The 14,382-nt window shown below is 54.3% G+C and overlaps 1 protein-coding gene across 1 annotated transcript in view; it reads right to left on the reverse strand.

Moving 5' to 3' along the window:
* Window positions 1–562, reverse strand: part of UNC5B (unc-5 netrin receptor B) — a gene marked incomplete at both ends in the record, with an annotated part of 49,728 nt that extends 49,166 nt beyond the window's left edge. The window contains one exon of the mRNA XM_080347930.1: window positions 481–562. Within this exon, the coding sequence (XP_080204056.1) occupies window positions 481–562 (82 nt within the window). The remainder of the gene's footprint in view (window positions 1–480) is intronic.
* Window positions 563–14,382: the final 13,820 nt, after the last annotated feature.

Raw genomic sequence — 14,382 nt, forward strand, 5'->3', positions numbered from 1 at the left:
ATTTGAGCCGCTGGGGAAAATCACAGCCGGCGACGCTACAAACAGGGTTGGGTTTGTTTTGCCTTTTTTTTTTTTCCCAAGGAATGAATAAATAAATAAATATAGAGAGAGATATTTATAAAATAGAAGGAAGCGGCGGGGCCGGCGGGGAGCGGCGCTGCCAGCCCGCATCCCCCGGCGCATCCCCCGGAGCATCCCCCGGAGCATCCCCCGGAGCATCCCCCGGAGCATCCCCCGGCCCCGAGCGCTTCGGCTCCCCCCGCCTAAACCTGCGCTCCCCTACGCACCTCTTAACCTTCATATTAAAGAAGAAAGACACTGTAACAAACACCACTAGGCTGGGAGGCAAACTGCCCCTAAAAAAAGGAAGTAAACCGCAGTGAACTTTTTTTTTTGGGGGGGGGAGATGCTGCCCACCGACTCCCCCCGCATACACACACCCCGAAAAACTTCATCCCCCATGCCCGGCTTCCCCCTTACCTGCGGCGGCCAGCGCCCGGAGGAGCAGGAGGATGAGGAGGACGAGGAAGGCGGCGGGGCGGCGGGGCCCGGGCGGCGGCATGGCGGCGGGGCCGGGAGCGGAGCGGAGCCGAGCTGCCTGCCCGCCCGCCTCGCCACACTGCCGGGCTGCCCGGCGCCGAGTGGGGCGGGACCCGGCGGGGCGGGCCGGGGGAGGCACCGCCCCGCCTCTGCCGTGAGCTGCCCCCGGGCTCGGCCACCCCCTCCCCAAACAGCAGCAGCATCCCCTCCTACCCCCGCGCCCCGGGGGATAAAGCCGAGGCGGGAGAGGGGCTGCGGGGTCGGGGCGGAAAAGCCGCGGTGGTTAAATAGCGACCGGGGGAGCTTTGCAGTGCGGACGTGCGGGCACAAGGGGGACCCCGCAACGCGCTCGGCGCTGGGTCCCCCCCGACCGGGCCCGTTCTCTGCTACCCCCCGCCCCGCTTTCGGGGGGAAACACGCCGGCAAACAAAAATCATTTAACGCGCAAAGCGACGTGTCCTTTTGCGGCTAAAGACGTTCGTGCCGCACGAACGCGTAATGGACTTTTACACCCGCCTTGCCAAGAACGGGGAGTGAAACCCAGGCTGCAAAACGTACCCACAGAAGCGTAAAAAGCCCAGACGCGCACACAAAAATAATTAAGAGATCACACGCTGGGGGGAGGTATCCGGCAACTACTCCTCAGTATCTGTACGTCTCCCTTCTTGCAAAGAATTGAAAGCAAACTTACAAGTAGAATCACAGAGTGTCAGGGGTTGAAGGGACCTGGAAAGCTCATCCAGTGCAATCCCCCCATGGAGCAGGAACACCCAGATGAGGTTACACAGGAAGGTGTCCAGGCGGGTTGGAATGTCTGCACAGAAGGAGACTCCACAACCCCCCTGGGCAGCCCGATCCAATGTTCTCTTACCCTCTCCAAAAAGTTTCTTCTCATATTTAAGCAGAACCCCCTGTGTTCCAGTTTGTATCCAGGTTTGCAGACTTGGAGTGCTGAGGCTGCAGGTTTTCCCACACAAAAGCCAGTCCTCAGGCTGGGTTTAAGCCCCGCTCTGGCTGAGGTCAGCAGTGCCCAGGAGAGGAGGCAACCCCAAATTTAGCAAAGTTGCATACAACAGAGCAGCGCTGCCCCCCATGCAGGGCAGTACAGTGCTGGGAGACAGCAAGAACCCCTCTTTTCCACTAAAGGAGAAATGGTTAAACTAGCATGGGAACTGCTAACTACTGTTAATTGTTGGCAGCTGCTGGCTCCTCCGGGGTGGGGCAGTGGGGGCAAAGTGGAAACCTGGGTGGGATGGCTTCTACTGGTGAATCGGGGTGTCACACACAGACCATGGGGATGCAGAAACACCAGGGGTGGCCTTTGCACTTGGGATGGGCTTTTGGAGGGCATGACCCCAAAATAACAATCCACATCTGGACATATTTCAGAGCTGTCCTGAGCTCTCTGTGCTGACCGGTTGCCTTCTCCCACCTTGCTGCCCCACAGGTAACCCAGACAGACCCCAAAAGAGGGGGTACCTGCGCCACGCGGCTCCAGTGCTGCCTCCAGTGCGACCTCCAGCATCCCACACCCCGCTTGCACTTCAGCCTGTATTTACAGAGCAGTGGGATGTGCCAGAAAAGGCCTAAAAGTGAAAAGAAAACCTGATTTGCAGCTGCTGTGGAGGGGGTGAAGCTGTAGGAGAAGAGCCTGGGCGGGCAGCGCGGGGCAGAGACGCGCCTGATGCACCCCCAGGAGTGCCGGTGTTGGAGAGGGGCCGGGTGAGAGCTCTGGGGACATCAATGAGAAACAAAGGCTATTTTCCAGCCGGATCAGGCCACACGTGCAGCTCCCTGCGCCGGGGGACAAGGGCACATCAGCACTTGGTTCTGGCCCCACGTGCAGCCCCAAATCCAGGGCATTTGCACCAGAGCTCCGTGAGCGTTTGTGCAAGAGAGGGCTCTGCGCCTGGGCAGCTGTTTATTCTTTCATTAAATAACACTTGAGCATGTGTGTAAAGCACTTCGAGAGGCTTGAAGAGTGGCTTGGTACCTGTGCAGGCCTTGGTATTAAAGGGTGGAGGAGCCGGCGGGCATTCTAAATGCCTCTGCTTTTGGAAGCAGAGTACACCTTTTGTACAGGGTTTTTCTTTTGGTAGAAACGAGTGAGAACGTGTGGGTTAAACCGGGTGGCGTTTAAGGCATTGTCTGGTATTCAAACTATGAATTAAAGCAATGCAAATTAATGGTTAGCCCTACCACTGTTTCGCAACTCTAGAAAAATACAACATGACAAACTATCATCAAGGCTAAAGGGCTGTTTTTCCTCCCAGGTGTTTACGTATTAGCCCTCGTTTTCCTCTACTGGCCTCGCTGTGTGCACAGGTCACTCGAATCCCCAGTGCTGACTGGGAGGTGTGACGAGTTGCACGGGACTCAGCTGCAGCAGGACTGGCAGGACATGTCCCTTGTCACCAGCCCCGGAGGGACGGTGGGTGCTGGATGAAGCCAAGGGGAAGCAGACGGCACACGGGAAAGTGGGACGGTGCCCAGGATCAGATTTTTGGCATTCAGGAGGAGCAGAAGTCCGCACCCCACCAGTGACACACGTGGCGTCTGCACAGGGACCCTCCAGCCTCTGTGGTGCATGTCTCAGGTTGGGCTTTGGCGTCTCTAGCATAGCCAGGAGTGCAGTGCATTAAAGGGTTAAAAAAAGATGGCTATTGGATAACTAATAAGCAGAGGAAACTCCCAAAGTATCATCAGGAGGTGAGACAAAGACTGACCTGTTCAGACTTGGAGGTGGCGATGCCCCTCAACCGCGATGCCATTGGCACGGGGGGTGCGCAGCTCTTCCCACCCAACTTTCGGAGGCTTCTGTGTTTCTTAGGTGGGCTGAGGCATCCTCTAAAAGAGCCTTTTTGTTTCAGAGGGTGACCACGCTCCTCACTGAACACCTCAGCTGTCTGCGATAAGGCTCGACACTGAGATGCGAACAACTTTATGATATTAAACATTTTCTATTTGGGGGTTGGTGGGGAAGGATGATTATTTATGTATTAGTTTTAAAGAGCATTTTATTTAAAGCCCCCACAGGCTGGCTGGAAGGGCTGATAGCTCTAGATAGCTGGAGGTGCCTATCTATTTGGAGGGTAATAGGTCTTCAAGACAACTTGCCTAGCATTATCCATAACGATGCTATGGGGCCAAGCTTCATTAGGAAGGAGAGAGCGTCTTAAGACACACACACCGGGGAAGAAGAGGGGATACACAGCAAAACTATAGGAAACACGAGGTCAAAAAAGCCGTGGCTGTACAGTTTTGTTTTGCCGGGGATGCTGCAGCCTCGATGCCCCGACATCCCCTCCCCACCGCAGCAATGGGGCCAGTTGCTGGTTTCCAGCTTGGGGACACCAGCGCCTGCTGCCGCGGGAGGCTCAGCCAGCCCCTGCCACCTCCCCTCTCACTCCCCAAATAGCCGCTTCCCTCCCCCGGGAACCCAGCCCAGCGCTGTCCCTCTGCTCTTCTCAAAAGGGGATTTTTCTAGGGAGTTGCTTGTTACCCAGACAGCCCCAGCATGAAGTAAACACTGAGTCTAGCAGTGCTTTTTGAAATGCCTTTTCTTCCCCTGCTCCCGACAGTCTCCTCGCCAGCACGCCTTTGGTGCACTGAAGGAGGCTGTGGAAACCACCACTGATGGACCTGCCGCAAAGATGCTGTTTGCCGCTGCGGAGAGGTCCCAGCCTGTCTGTAAAGGACGGGGAATCCGCATCTCTCTGTAACCCGGCAGAAAAGAAAGGGTGGAGGAGGACAGGGCAGGTTGGGCTGCGAAACAGGCGGACCGGGGTATTTTGCTGGGTTGGTAGTTGCTGGTGGGCACGTGGATGGAGCCAGCCTGTCCTCTCGGTTTGGCTCCAACCAGCCTCTCTGCTCATTCTGTTCCGTGTGGATGCATCCTCCGTGAGATGAGCATCCTCTGTGGGGATGCTCAGAGGCAGCGACGTCCCGGGTGCTTGATGCACCATCAAACCCTCAACAAAGGGCTTTCTCAGAAATGCCCATCAGCAACTCCCGTGCTCTCCGAGGGTGAAACACCCAGCACTGACCCTTCCTTGGGTTCCATGGGCTTCCCCACCTCATGCTGGGACCTGCGGTCCATGGGTTACCCCCACTTTGACTGTCCCCCTGCCCCTCACCTCTGTTTCCATGCCGCACATCCCACGCTCGGGCTGGCAGGGGCTCCTGAAGGAGCTGAGCAATGTGTAGGAGAAGACGTCATCTTCACGGAAGCCGAGGATGGAGGAGACCCGCTGGATGAGCGAGATGTGATACGTGCCCAGCACCTGCTTAGAGGGAGACATGCCTGCTGGGGAGATGACAGGTGAGGGCAGAAGGTCTCCGAGATGAAGACCAAGACTGTGAAGCACCAGATACGTGTCCCAAAATCCCCAGGGATACCTGGTGTGACGGCCCTGACCAGACATGGGGCACAAGGCGGGATCTCTGAGCCTCTGCCCCAGTTCCCTCCTAAACCATGTTCGTGGGGGAGAGATGGAGAAAAGCAGAGGCAGGATCTCCGTGGAGGGAGGATGTTTGTGGTTCAGCGGCTCCCAAGTCCTTTCTGCTTTGCAGAGCTTTACAAGTGACACTGGCGTGTGATTCGATTAGGGAAAGTGCTTCACTTTCTACCGACTCCAGAGCCTCCTCGGCTTCAGCTTGAGATGTCATGGAAATCCCGCTCAGTGCGGGGGGGAAAGGCTGACACGAACACCCCTTCTCCCCGTCCCCCCCAGACCATCGTTCCACCTCTCTTCTCCTCCCCCCTTGTCCCACGGGGCTGGGAAAGCCTGGTTAGGAGGTAATTCCCAAGGTGACCATAACCCATGTTACGAACCCTTCACCTTGTGCGGGGCTGCGCATGTAGGGAAAGGTCCACGTGGACCCAACGGGCAGGAGCAAGTGCTCAAAAACACCTGAAGATGCTTTGGGGCTTTTCCCCGAGGCCACAGTTTGCTCCAGGGGGTCTGTCGGCGCCTGGACCAGGCTCAGCAGTGTCTTCTGAGCATCCCCCCAGCACCTATAAAAGGAGATAAGCACAGTCATGAAGCAAAGCAGAGACCTTTCCTGCTCCGTCCTCCGTGTGATGCCAGTCTGGGGTTGGCAGGGGAGTGGGAAAGTGCCAGGAGGGATGGATGAGGGGGAGGCGAAAGAAAAGCTGCAGCAGGCTGGTATAAAAGCCCCAGCGCCATGGAGCAGGTGCAGAGGCAGCGATAATTCCCCATTTCTTGCAACAGAGGAACTAGGAGTGTCCAAATTGAGTTATCGGGCAGCAGATTTAAGGGCAAACAAAAGACAGCGCTTTCTCTACGCCACCCATGATCCAATTATGGAACTCATTGCCACAGGATGCTATGGAGACCTACAGCCTAAACGGGCCCCAGAAAGCATTTAGGCCAACTCAAGGGGCACACAGGTCTGTCAAGCTCTGTTAAACATGATGGAGCGGCCACCTCAACGAGTCCTTAAGCCAGGGACCACACATCAGACAAGGGGCTCAGCAGACCTGCCATCCCCTGCCAGGGATGCTGGACCAGCACAAGATAAATAGATCAATAGTGCGTCTTATCACCTAAATAAACTGTTCCCTAAATCCTCCTGAGGGCAAGGGGGAGGTTATTTGGCCCCAGAAGCACCCAGGACAGGCAGAGAAGGACATGGGGGAACACCAGGGTTTACATCCATGTCCCAGCGCTCCCCAGGAAGAGTCCTCACCCATCACGTAGGAAAGATGAGTGGAGCATGGCCATGGTCCTCGTTAGACAGGTACTGCCCGGCTGGTTTCCTGCGCCTGCAGACACTGTGGTGTTTGAAAGGCCACCTCGCATTTACAAAACGGGTTCACTTGCTTCACCTTCCATCTCCAGCACAGATATTGCGCAGCCGACTGCGTACTGAAAACACTTAAGCTCAGTTTTCCCTCTTCTGCAAGCAAAAGCAATGGCTGGTGCTACAGAGGGTGAGGCAGCTGATTTGCAGCCAGGGGCTGATGTGCTGCCCTTCCTTCTGCTTTAGGTGAGCACCCCTACACCTGTTTCTTTAAGGAAGCTTTTGCAGAGCAGTGTTATCCCGAATGCCAGCACGAGCGTAAACCCAACAAGAGCGCAAGCACAAAAGCCTGTGGGATTGGGGTGAACCCTCCCCAAAACTCCTGCGGGATCCCTTGCCAGGGGTTTCTGCCTGCGGGCGCCCTCCCGGCTGGCCCCGGGCAGAGCCCCGCTGTTCCCACAGCTCCGGACAGGGATCTTCTTGCTAAGGAGGAGAGGAAAACACCCCCTTCTCCCCGCAAAGACCCCCCGTGCCAGCTCCGCCTTGCCATCAATACGGCTCCGGCTCCTCGTTCTCCATCCAGCATGTCAGCTCAATTATTTATCGTCCGGGAGGTGCAATAACTATCCATAATTCACGAGCAATAATGTTCTACAAGTTCAAGCTGGCAATTTGGCTCCCTGGGCCATGTGCCGCCTTTCCCGGGCTTGCCTTGTGCCACGGCCAAGGTCTCATTTCTTCACGCCAAAAGGGACGAAGGCGGCAGCCGCCTCCGGGCTGATATGGCTGTGATGGGCATCCTAAAAGTGGCAGCTTTTGGAGCTGCATCTGTCTGTCCCTGCTCTTCAGGTTTCCAAGGGCTTGTCTCAACATCTTGAAGAAGTCTTGGTTTTCGGTCTGGAAGGGTGATAAAACCCACAGGCTGTGGGGCTCCGTAGAGCAATAGATGGAGCAAGACAAGGTGCATCCCCGGTGCAGGGACCTGGCAGCTCATTGCAGCAGTACCCGGTGTTCCTCGGTGTCCCCTCTGGCCATCCCATTGACACGGGAACCCTGTGCGACACGAGCGTGCAGCTCCTGCCGGTGCCATGAGCAAGACATACAGCAGCATCTTAGCATCCAAGGCTGACAAAAGGGATCCGTGTGATGATTTGGGGTTGGGAGGTGGCAGAAAGGGCTGGGAGAGGTTGCAGCGATGGGCTGGCCCCCCAAGAGACAACACAGGAGCATCACACCAGCCCCCGAGGTGCAGGGAAGCCAAGCAGCTTGAGGAACGTGAGCCGGTGCGTTCTCAGATTAGAAAAACACCTTATTGCTCCGCAAACTCTGTTAGTCAGACGGAAAAGACGGTGAAGCAGAGCATGCCGGAGGAGCTCCTTTGCTCCCAGGGGAGATGTTTATTAACTCGTCAAAATATAACGTCTGTTGTTGGCAGCAAGAAGCTAGAACAGGAAAAAAAAAATAGAAAAAGGGGAGGAAAAAGAAAAACCACACGTGCAAATCATCCCTCGCTTCCCTGTGCTCGGCTGGGGACGCTCGGTGGCTCAGCCTGCGCCAGTGCAGGAGCTCCGGTGGCATCATCGCAGGATGAGATCTTCCCGCGGCCATTGCAGCACCCAGCACCACCTCACGCCTTGTTTGCAGGAGCCACTCCCTGACCTTCACCTAATTGGGACGGTTGGCGTACCTGGCCCATCGTAAATTAAAGCTTCTAAAATAAATAAGGTGATAGCTGGGGGTGAGACACCAAATTAAGGTGGAAATAGCAGGCGGCCGCGCTGCTGCAGTCATTACATCCCGGTGACATTCTGCGGGAGAGTACTGCGGCAAGTACTTTAATTCGTATTTGTTTAAGTGCTACAAAGCAGGGATTAACTTTCTTCACCGGGTTATTTGCTGGTGCTTCGCTCACCTTGAAATGGAGACTGAGTGCCCAGGGGACTCGGACCATTACCCGTCTCTCAAACGATGCCTTGTCACTCTCCATAACCGCAATCCTCCATGTGTTAGACATCACAGGCGGTGTTACCAGTTTATTACTGGTAACGCATTTTTCATTTATTTTATTTAGTTTACCTTGTTTAGTTTATTCCAAAGCCCAGGTGGCTTGGGCAGGGTGATGCTTGCCCTCATTCAGCCAAGCCATCGGGGATTATTTTTTAATCCAGCCTGTATTTCAGGACCGGGAGCTTGGTTGCTGGCCATCCCTGCGTTATTTTGCAGGAGGCTGAAGGTGGAAGATGCTCTTCCAGGTGGGAAAACAAGCAGCGAAGGCCCGTGTGATGAGGATGCCCATTACAGCCTGGGGCTGTGACGCTTTCTGTGCTCGCTGTAGAGCTTTCCCAGCCTCCAGTACTGTCAATATGTACTTTAAGGAACAATTTACACCTAAAAATGACCCCCTCCTGTGGAAGTGCCACCATACACAACAGCAGATGGTGTTTGAACACTGCAAAACAAAAAAATATATCTTTAAAAAGAGATCTACAAGAGGCTTCTCGGCGCTACATGGATGCCTCAGGGTCTCAATTGGCAGCTTTAAGCATGGGGGGAAAAAAGAGGTGGGAAGTGCTATAAGATAATACCAGCGGCAGGAAAACACTCTTGCTGATGGGACCTTGGAAATTAGGGCATGGGCATGACCTGAGAGGACCACGGTGGCACCGAGAGCCCCCGAGGGCCACCACACCTCCCCAGCTGGGCATGGGATGGGCACAGAGCGTGATTTTCCTCCCTCTTCCCCCCATTTGTGCTCATCCCATTTTCTTTGGGTAAAATGTTTAGGGAGAGCAAGGATGGGGTGGGAGAAGCGTAAATCACCTAGCTCTGCTTCCACCTGGGGCTGCTGGGGAGAAGCTGGTCCCATTGGGATGCTGAGCCTCTGCCGGGTACCAGCGCCAGGCGGGAGCTGCAGGGTTGATGCTCTTAGAAAAGCACACCTGAGTGCTACAATAATGCTGGGCACGTACATCAAATATCGAAACTGCTCCTCAAAATACCCTCCTGCTTGTCAATCTTTCCTCTCCCTCCCTCCCCATCCTTGAAGCAAAACCTGACTGAGCACCCACCCTCCAGGTGAAAAAACAACCCCCTTTCTTTTTATCTTCTTAAAGGTTTCATGAATAAAAAAGCTTGAACACTGCTCATTTCCAAAATAAACAAGCAAATCTTTGGAGCAGCAAATGCAAAGGGCCCCTGAGGCATCTCCTAAATGTCATAGAAAAGCACTGGCCCCGACACAAGCCCAGCTGCCTCTGCCACCCCGGCCCCTGCTCTGGGCACGGGGGAGATGGGAGGTCGCTTTCGATAGGAGCAAAGCAAAACCCCAAACTTGGGCCCCTTTGCAGTTGCTTTGAAGCCACCAGGCTCTGCAACAGGGAAAAAAAAGCGTAAACCCGGGTTCGGCTTCACTCCTAGCAACGACATTTTGACAGCTTCTATTTCGGGGATGGCTTTATTGTTTTCCCTCTAGTCCTCAATTAATGCCTTACCTCAAAATAGCTCTGAGCCAGCAGGACTTTTCCACTCCCCAGGCTGCTCTGAGCTCTTCCCGTGGTGGTGTTGCTCACGGCTCGTCCTCGCTGTCCCCAGCCGGATCCCGAGCCCCAGCTCCTGTCCCTCTAAGGAGGACAACCTCCCTGCTGGAGCCAGCTGCTGCTGCTTAGAAGTCAAGCTGGAGGAGAAAGCAGCTTGCAATCATCTTTTCCACCATTCTGAGGATGCTGAGCCCAAGCACATTGAGGTGAGGAGCGGGGCAAGCTGCTGAGAAGTGGCTACAGCCAGTGCATGGAGCATCCCTGCAGGTTGGGGTGCTCCAAGGGCTGGAGGAAGGAAGATGGAGTCAGGGCTGGTCTTTACACCCTGGGCTTGCTTTCGGAGCTGGGAAAGGCTGGACATGAGGAAGGAATTGTTGTCCCTGAGGGTGGTGAGAGCCTGGCCCAGGTTGGCCAGAGAGGTGGTGGATGAACCATCCCTGGAGACATCCCAGGCCAGGCTGGACGGGGCGCTGAGCACCCTGAGCTGGTGAAGATGTCCCTGCTCCCCTTGCCACAGAATAAACTTATAAACATCCCTCTCAAGGTTAGCCAACCCTGCTTAAAGATTTAAGGAAAGCACTGTACAACGTATACAGCTCCTCCTGAAATATTCATCCCCCGACATCAATGTTTCATCAATTTTCTATCGTATCACACCCTTGACACCAACTTCAATCATGGCGGTGCAGATTGTGAAAAACAGATACTGCCCGCCTCTCATTTCCTCTTCCCCCCCCCCCATAATTTAGTATCAATTAGCCCCTGCAGATATCACCTTCCCCTCTGCTCAGGGGGAGCCTCACCTTCCTTGGGATCAGCTGTGGGGGCAACTGGACTGAGCATGGGAAGCATCTTCCCACACATGCAGAAAGGCCTTCTAACCTTTTTCATTTATTTATTTACTTAATTATACTCCTTTCTTAATTCCCACAAACAGTTTAACCTGTGTTAAGTGCCTCTCCTGGCCCTGTTAAACGACCCACAGGCTCCTTCAATCCGCCCATCAGTGCTCACCTGCTTGCTGTGGCACATCATGGCGAGGGGACAGTGCTCTCTTGCCACAATAATCTTTCGAGCCACATTTCCATTAGCAGTTGCCTAATGGAGTTAGGGGAGACCTTTCCTCTCCTCCCCGGCCTGAGCTGGAGAAGCCACAACATTTTATCTGTTATCTGATGTGCAAAAACCAGAAGGAGATGGGGAAAAAACACCCAACAACAACCCAACACCGCTGGCTTCTTCTCGCCTTTAATTGCGGTGTACAAATGCCAGCCTTGGTTTTGCTCTCTCTGAAATTCCCTCTGTCAGTGCAGGGCTCCCTCCGGTTCAGGACAAAAATTGACTGCGTGTCATGAATGAAGTCATTATTTCCCTCCACAAATGAATATGGCAATTATTTTCCTTTTCTATTTTCCTTTCTGAGGAGCGAGGGATGTGTGTGAGGTTTAAACTGCTGAGGTTAAGCTAGGCGGAGCCAGGCTGCCTCCCTCAAGGCGATCCCTGCTCCAGCCTAAAGAACCCAGCTCAGGAACACGGGACATTTTAAATATGACCGAGCTAAAGAACCCAGCTCAGGAACACGGGACATTTTAAACATGACCAAGCTAAAGAACCCAGCTCAGGAACACGGGACATTTTAAACATGACCAAGCTAAAGAACCCAGCTCAGGAACAAGGGACATTTTAAACACGACCGAGCTAAAGAACCCAGCTCAGGAACACGGGACATTTTAAACATGACCAAGCTAAAGAACCCAGCTCAGGAACAAGGGACATTTTAAACATGACTGAGCTAAAGAACCCAGCTCAGGAACAAGGGACATTTTAAACATGACCAAGCTAAAGAACCCAGCTCAGGAACAAGGGACATTTTAAACATGACTGAGCTAAAGAACCCAGCTCAGGAACAAGGGACATTTTAAACACGACCGAGCTAAAGAACCCAGCTCAGGAACAAGGGACATTTTAAACAGGACCGTCCCGCTCCCCTTGGCTGGGGAGGGGCAGGGATGAAATGCTGCCTGGGCATGTGCACAGGGGAATCTCAGAGTGTTAACTGTCCCACTTAGAGATTGTGGTGGGAAAACTACATCTCTGCTTCTCCATTCAGGGATGCCCTGGAACAAGGTCTCCCTTCTCCAAAGAGCAGACCCACATAATCGTTTTGGTTGGAAAAGATCTTTAAGATCATCGAGGGCAACAAAGATGCTGCAGGGAGTGGAGCATCTCCCGTGTGAGGAAAGGCTGAGGGAGCTGGGGCTCTGGAGCTGGACAAGAGGACACTGAGGGGGGACTCATTACTGGGGATCAATACGGAAAGGGGCAGTGCCAGGAGGATGGAGCCAGGCTCTTCTCGGTGACAACCAGTGACAGGACAAGGGGCAATGGGTGCAAACTGGAACACAAAAGGTTCCACTTAAATTTGAGATGAAACTTCTCCATGGTGAGGGTGTCAGAGCCTGGCCCAGGCTGCCCAGGGGGGTTGTGGAGTCTCCTTCTGTGCAGACATTCCAACCCGCCTGGACACCTTCCTGTGTAACCTCATCTGGGTGTTCCTGCTCCATGGGGGGATTGACCTGGATGAGCTTTCCAGGGCCCTTCAACCCCTGACAGTCTGTGATTCTGTGAGTCCAACCATTAACCCACCGCTGCCCGAGTCCACCACTAAGCCATGTCTCTGAGAACCTCAGCTACGCATCCTTTAAACACCTCCAGGGATGGAGACGAAGGGTGATCAGCCCTGGGCAAGGACACGATCTCCTGGGCACCTACTCTCACAGTGGGGCTGTGCCTGGAGACATCTTGCAACATCCTGCCCCCCTCCTTTTATTTTCATTCTTGGCTATTGGCTTTTTGAGTGCCCGTTTCCAAGTCTAGCAATGAAGGGCTTTACCGACTCATCAAATGCTCATCTCTCAAGCACGTCGCAGCTTCTGCAGGTGTTAAAAACCAATGTAAAGAGCTACACAAAGAAAGCTATTTGCGGCGCACGCCGGGATCTCTGAACCCCACAAAAACACCGAAGCGATGCGGCGGCGTGTACCGACGCGTGATGAGCCAGCTCCGGAACTGTTAACTGTTTCCAGAAAAGCAAACCTGCAAGAGCGAACGCTTTCCACGCCAGAGCAAATGGGCCATCGCCAGGCACTTGTACCCGCGCTCAGAAACCTTGTCTTGTCATCTAAACCTTCTGGGGAGAGGCTGGAAGGAGGGACATCAAGCAGATTCTCCAGAAGGTCATCCTCCGTTCACCTGCCTGTGCCCGACCCCACGGCCAGCCTGACTCCAGCGAGACAGAATGACTGTAAAGCTGGCAAAATGTGTTCATAAATGGGGTTTTTTTAATAGCTTACCTGCAGCATGTTGGGTCAAGAAGTCACAGCACTGTGGGGCAACGAGCACCTAAAGCTCTGTCCTGCCAGTCTGGAGACGGGTGTTTGGTGGCACTCTGATTTCACTGATGCAGAAAGCACAAAGCTGGAGAGCTCTGGGTGACAGCACTGCCAATGCAACCCCAAATACTGGGGTTGTGGAACAGCAGTGGCTTCGCCTTGTCCCCTCAAGTAGCCCTTCAGGCTTTTCCTGCCCAAGGGGCTACCTAATCTTGAGCTCCAAGGACTACCCCGGGGGTTTGGAAGGACCTGCGTGGACCACCAAGGGCATTGTTGGCACAGGGTTTCACCTATTACCAGGCAAAAATCAGAGTAAATCCACTCTTTGCTCTGTTAGTTAAAACACGACTCAAGCGCCATTCCCCAAGCCAGCTGGAAAGTCACTCGAAGGTTGCGAGTGACCTTGACGCGAGCTGGACCTTGGCTTGTTGGCTGCGGTGGCAGGAGCGTGAAAATGTATTGCAGCCCTTGGGCAGCCTTCAGTTCTCATTTGCGCTGTTAATCAGAAGGGGAGAGGGAGGAGAGCGGCGGCAGCAGCAGCTTTTCCCCGCAAGCCTGGCTGTAGCAGTGTGAGTGGCACCAGAAGAGCCTCCAGGACGTGGGTCCTGCTGGGTGTGGGGGTGGAAATCAGCTCTGCCCGAGGCAAGAAGGGCTCCAGAGCCAAAAAATGCATGTTTCCCTTGTTCCTGTTAGTCCTTTCATGGATGGAGTTATTCCGGTAACTAGCTTTCCCGTGGTCTATGGTTTCTTCTTTTGGGGTGGCATCACGCCCTTGAGTCTGCTGTGCAGTTTGGGGCTGCCTCGTGACGAGGGTGATTTGTTTCACCCCTGTGGACCAAGACTAAGGTGCAGCTGCCCCAGAGCATCCCGTCCTCTCTGCATTGCGGTGAGAAGGATGTGGCAGTGGGACCTTTCTGCTCTCAGCCCACATGTCACCGTGCCACGGAGCACACCAGCATCCCCAAGGGTCAGCACCGATCCTGTGGGGAACCTCAGACTGTGAAGCTGTTGGAAAGGGAGAGAGAGGGACATGGGCACAGGGGGAGTGGGGCTGGTGACCTGTCCTACACCAAGAGAACTGATTCAGATACAGGCAGGATGCTCTAAGGGAGAGCAGGTAGAGACTGAGCACCAGAGCACCTCCCTGC

The sequence above is a fragment of the Nesoenas mayeri genome, assembly GCF_963082525.1.
Source record: "Nesoenas mayeri genome assembly, chromosome: 7".
NCBI classification, from domain to species: domain Eukaryota; kingdom Metazoa; phylum Chordata; class Aves; order Columbiformes; family Columbidae; genus Nesoenas; species Nesoenas mayeri.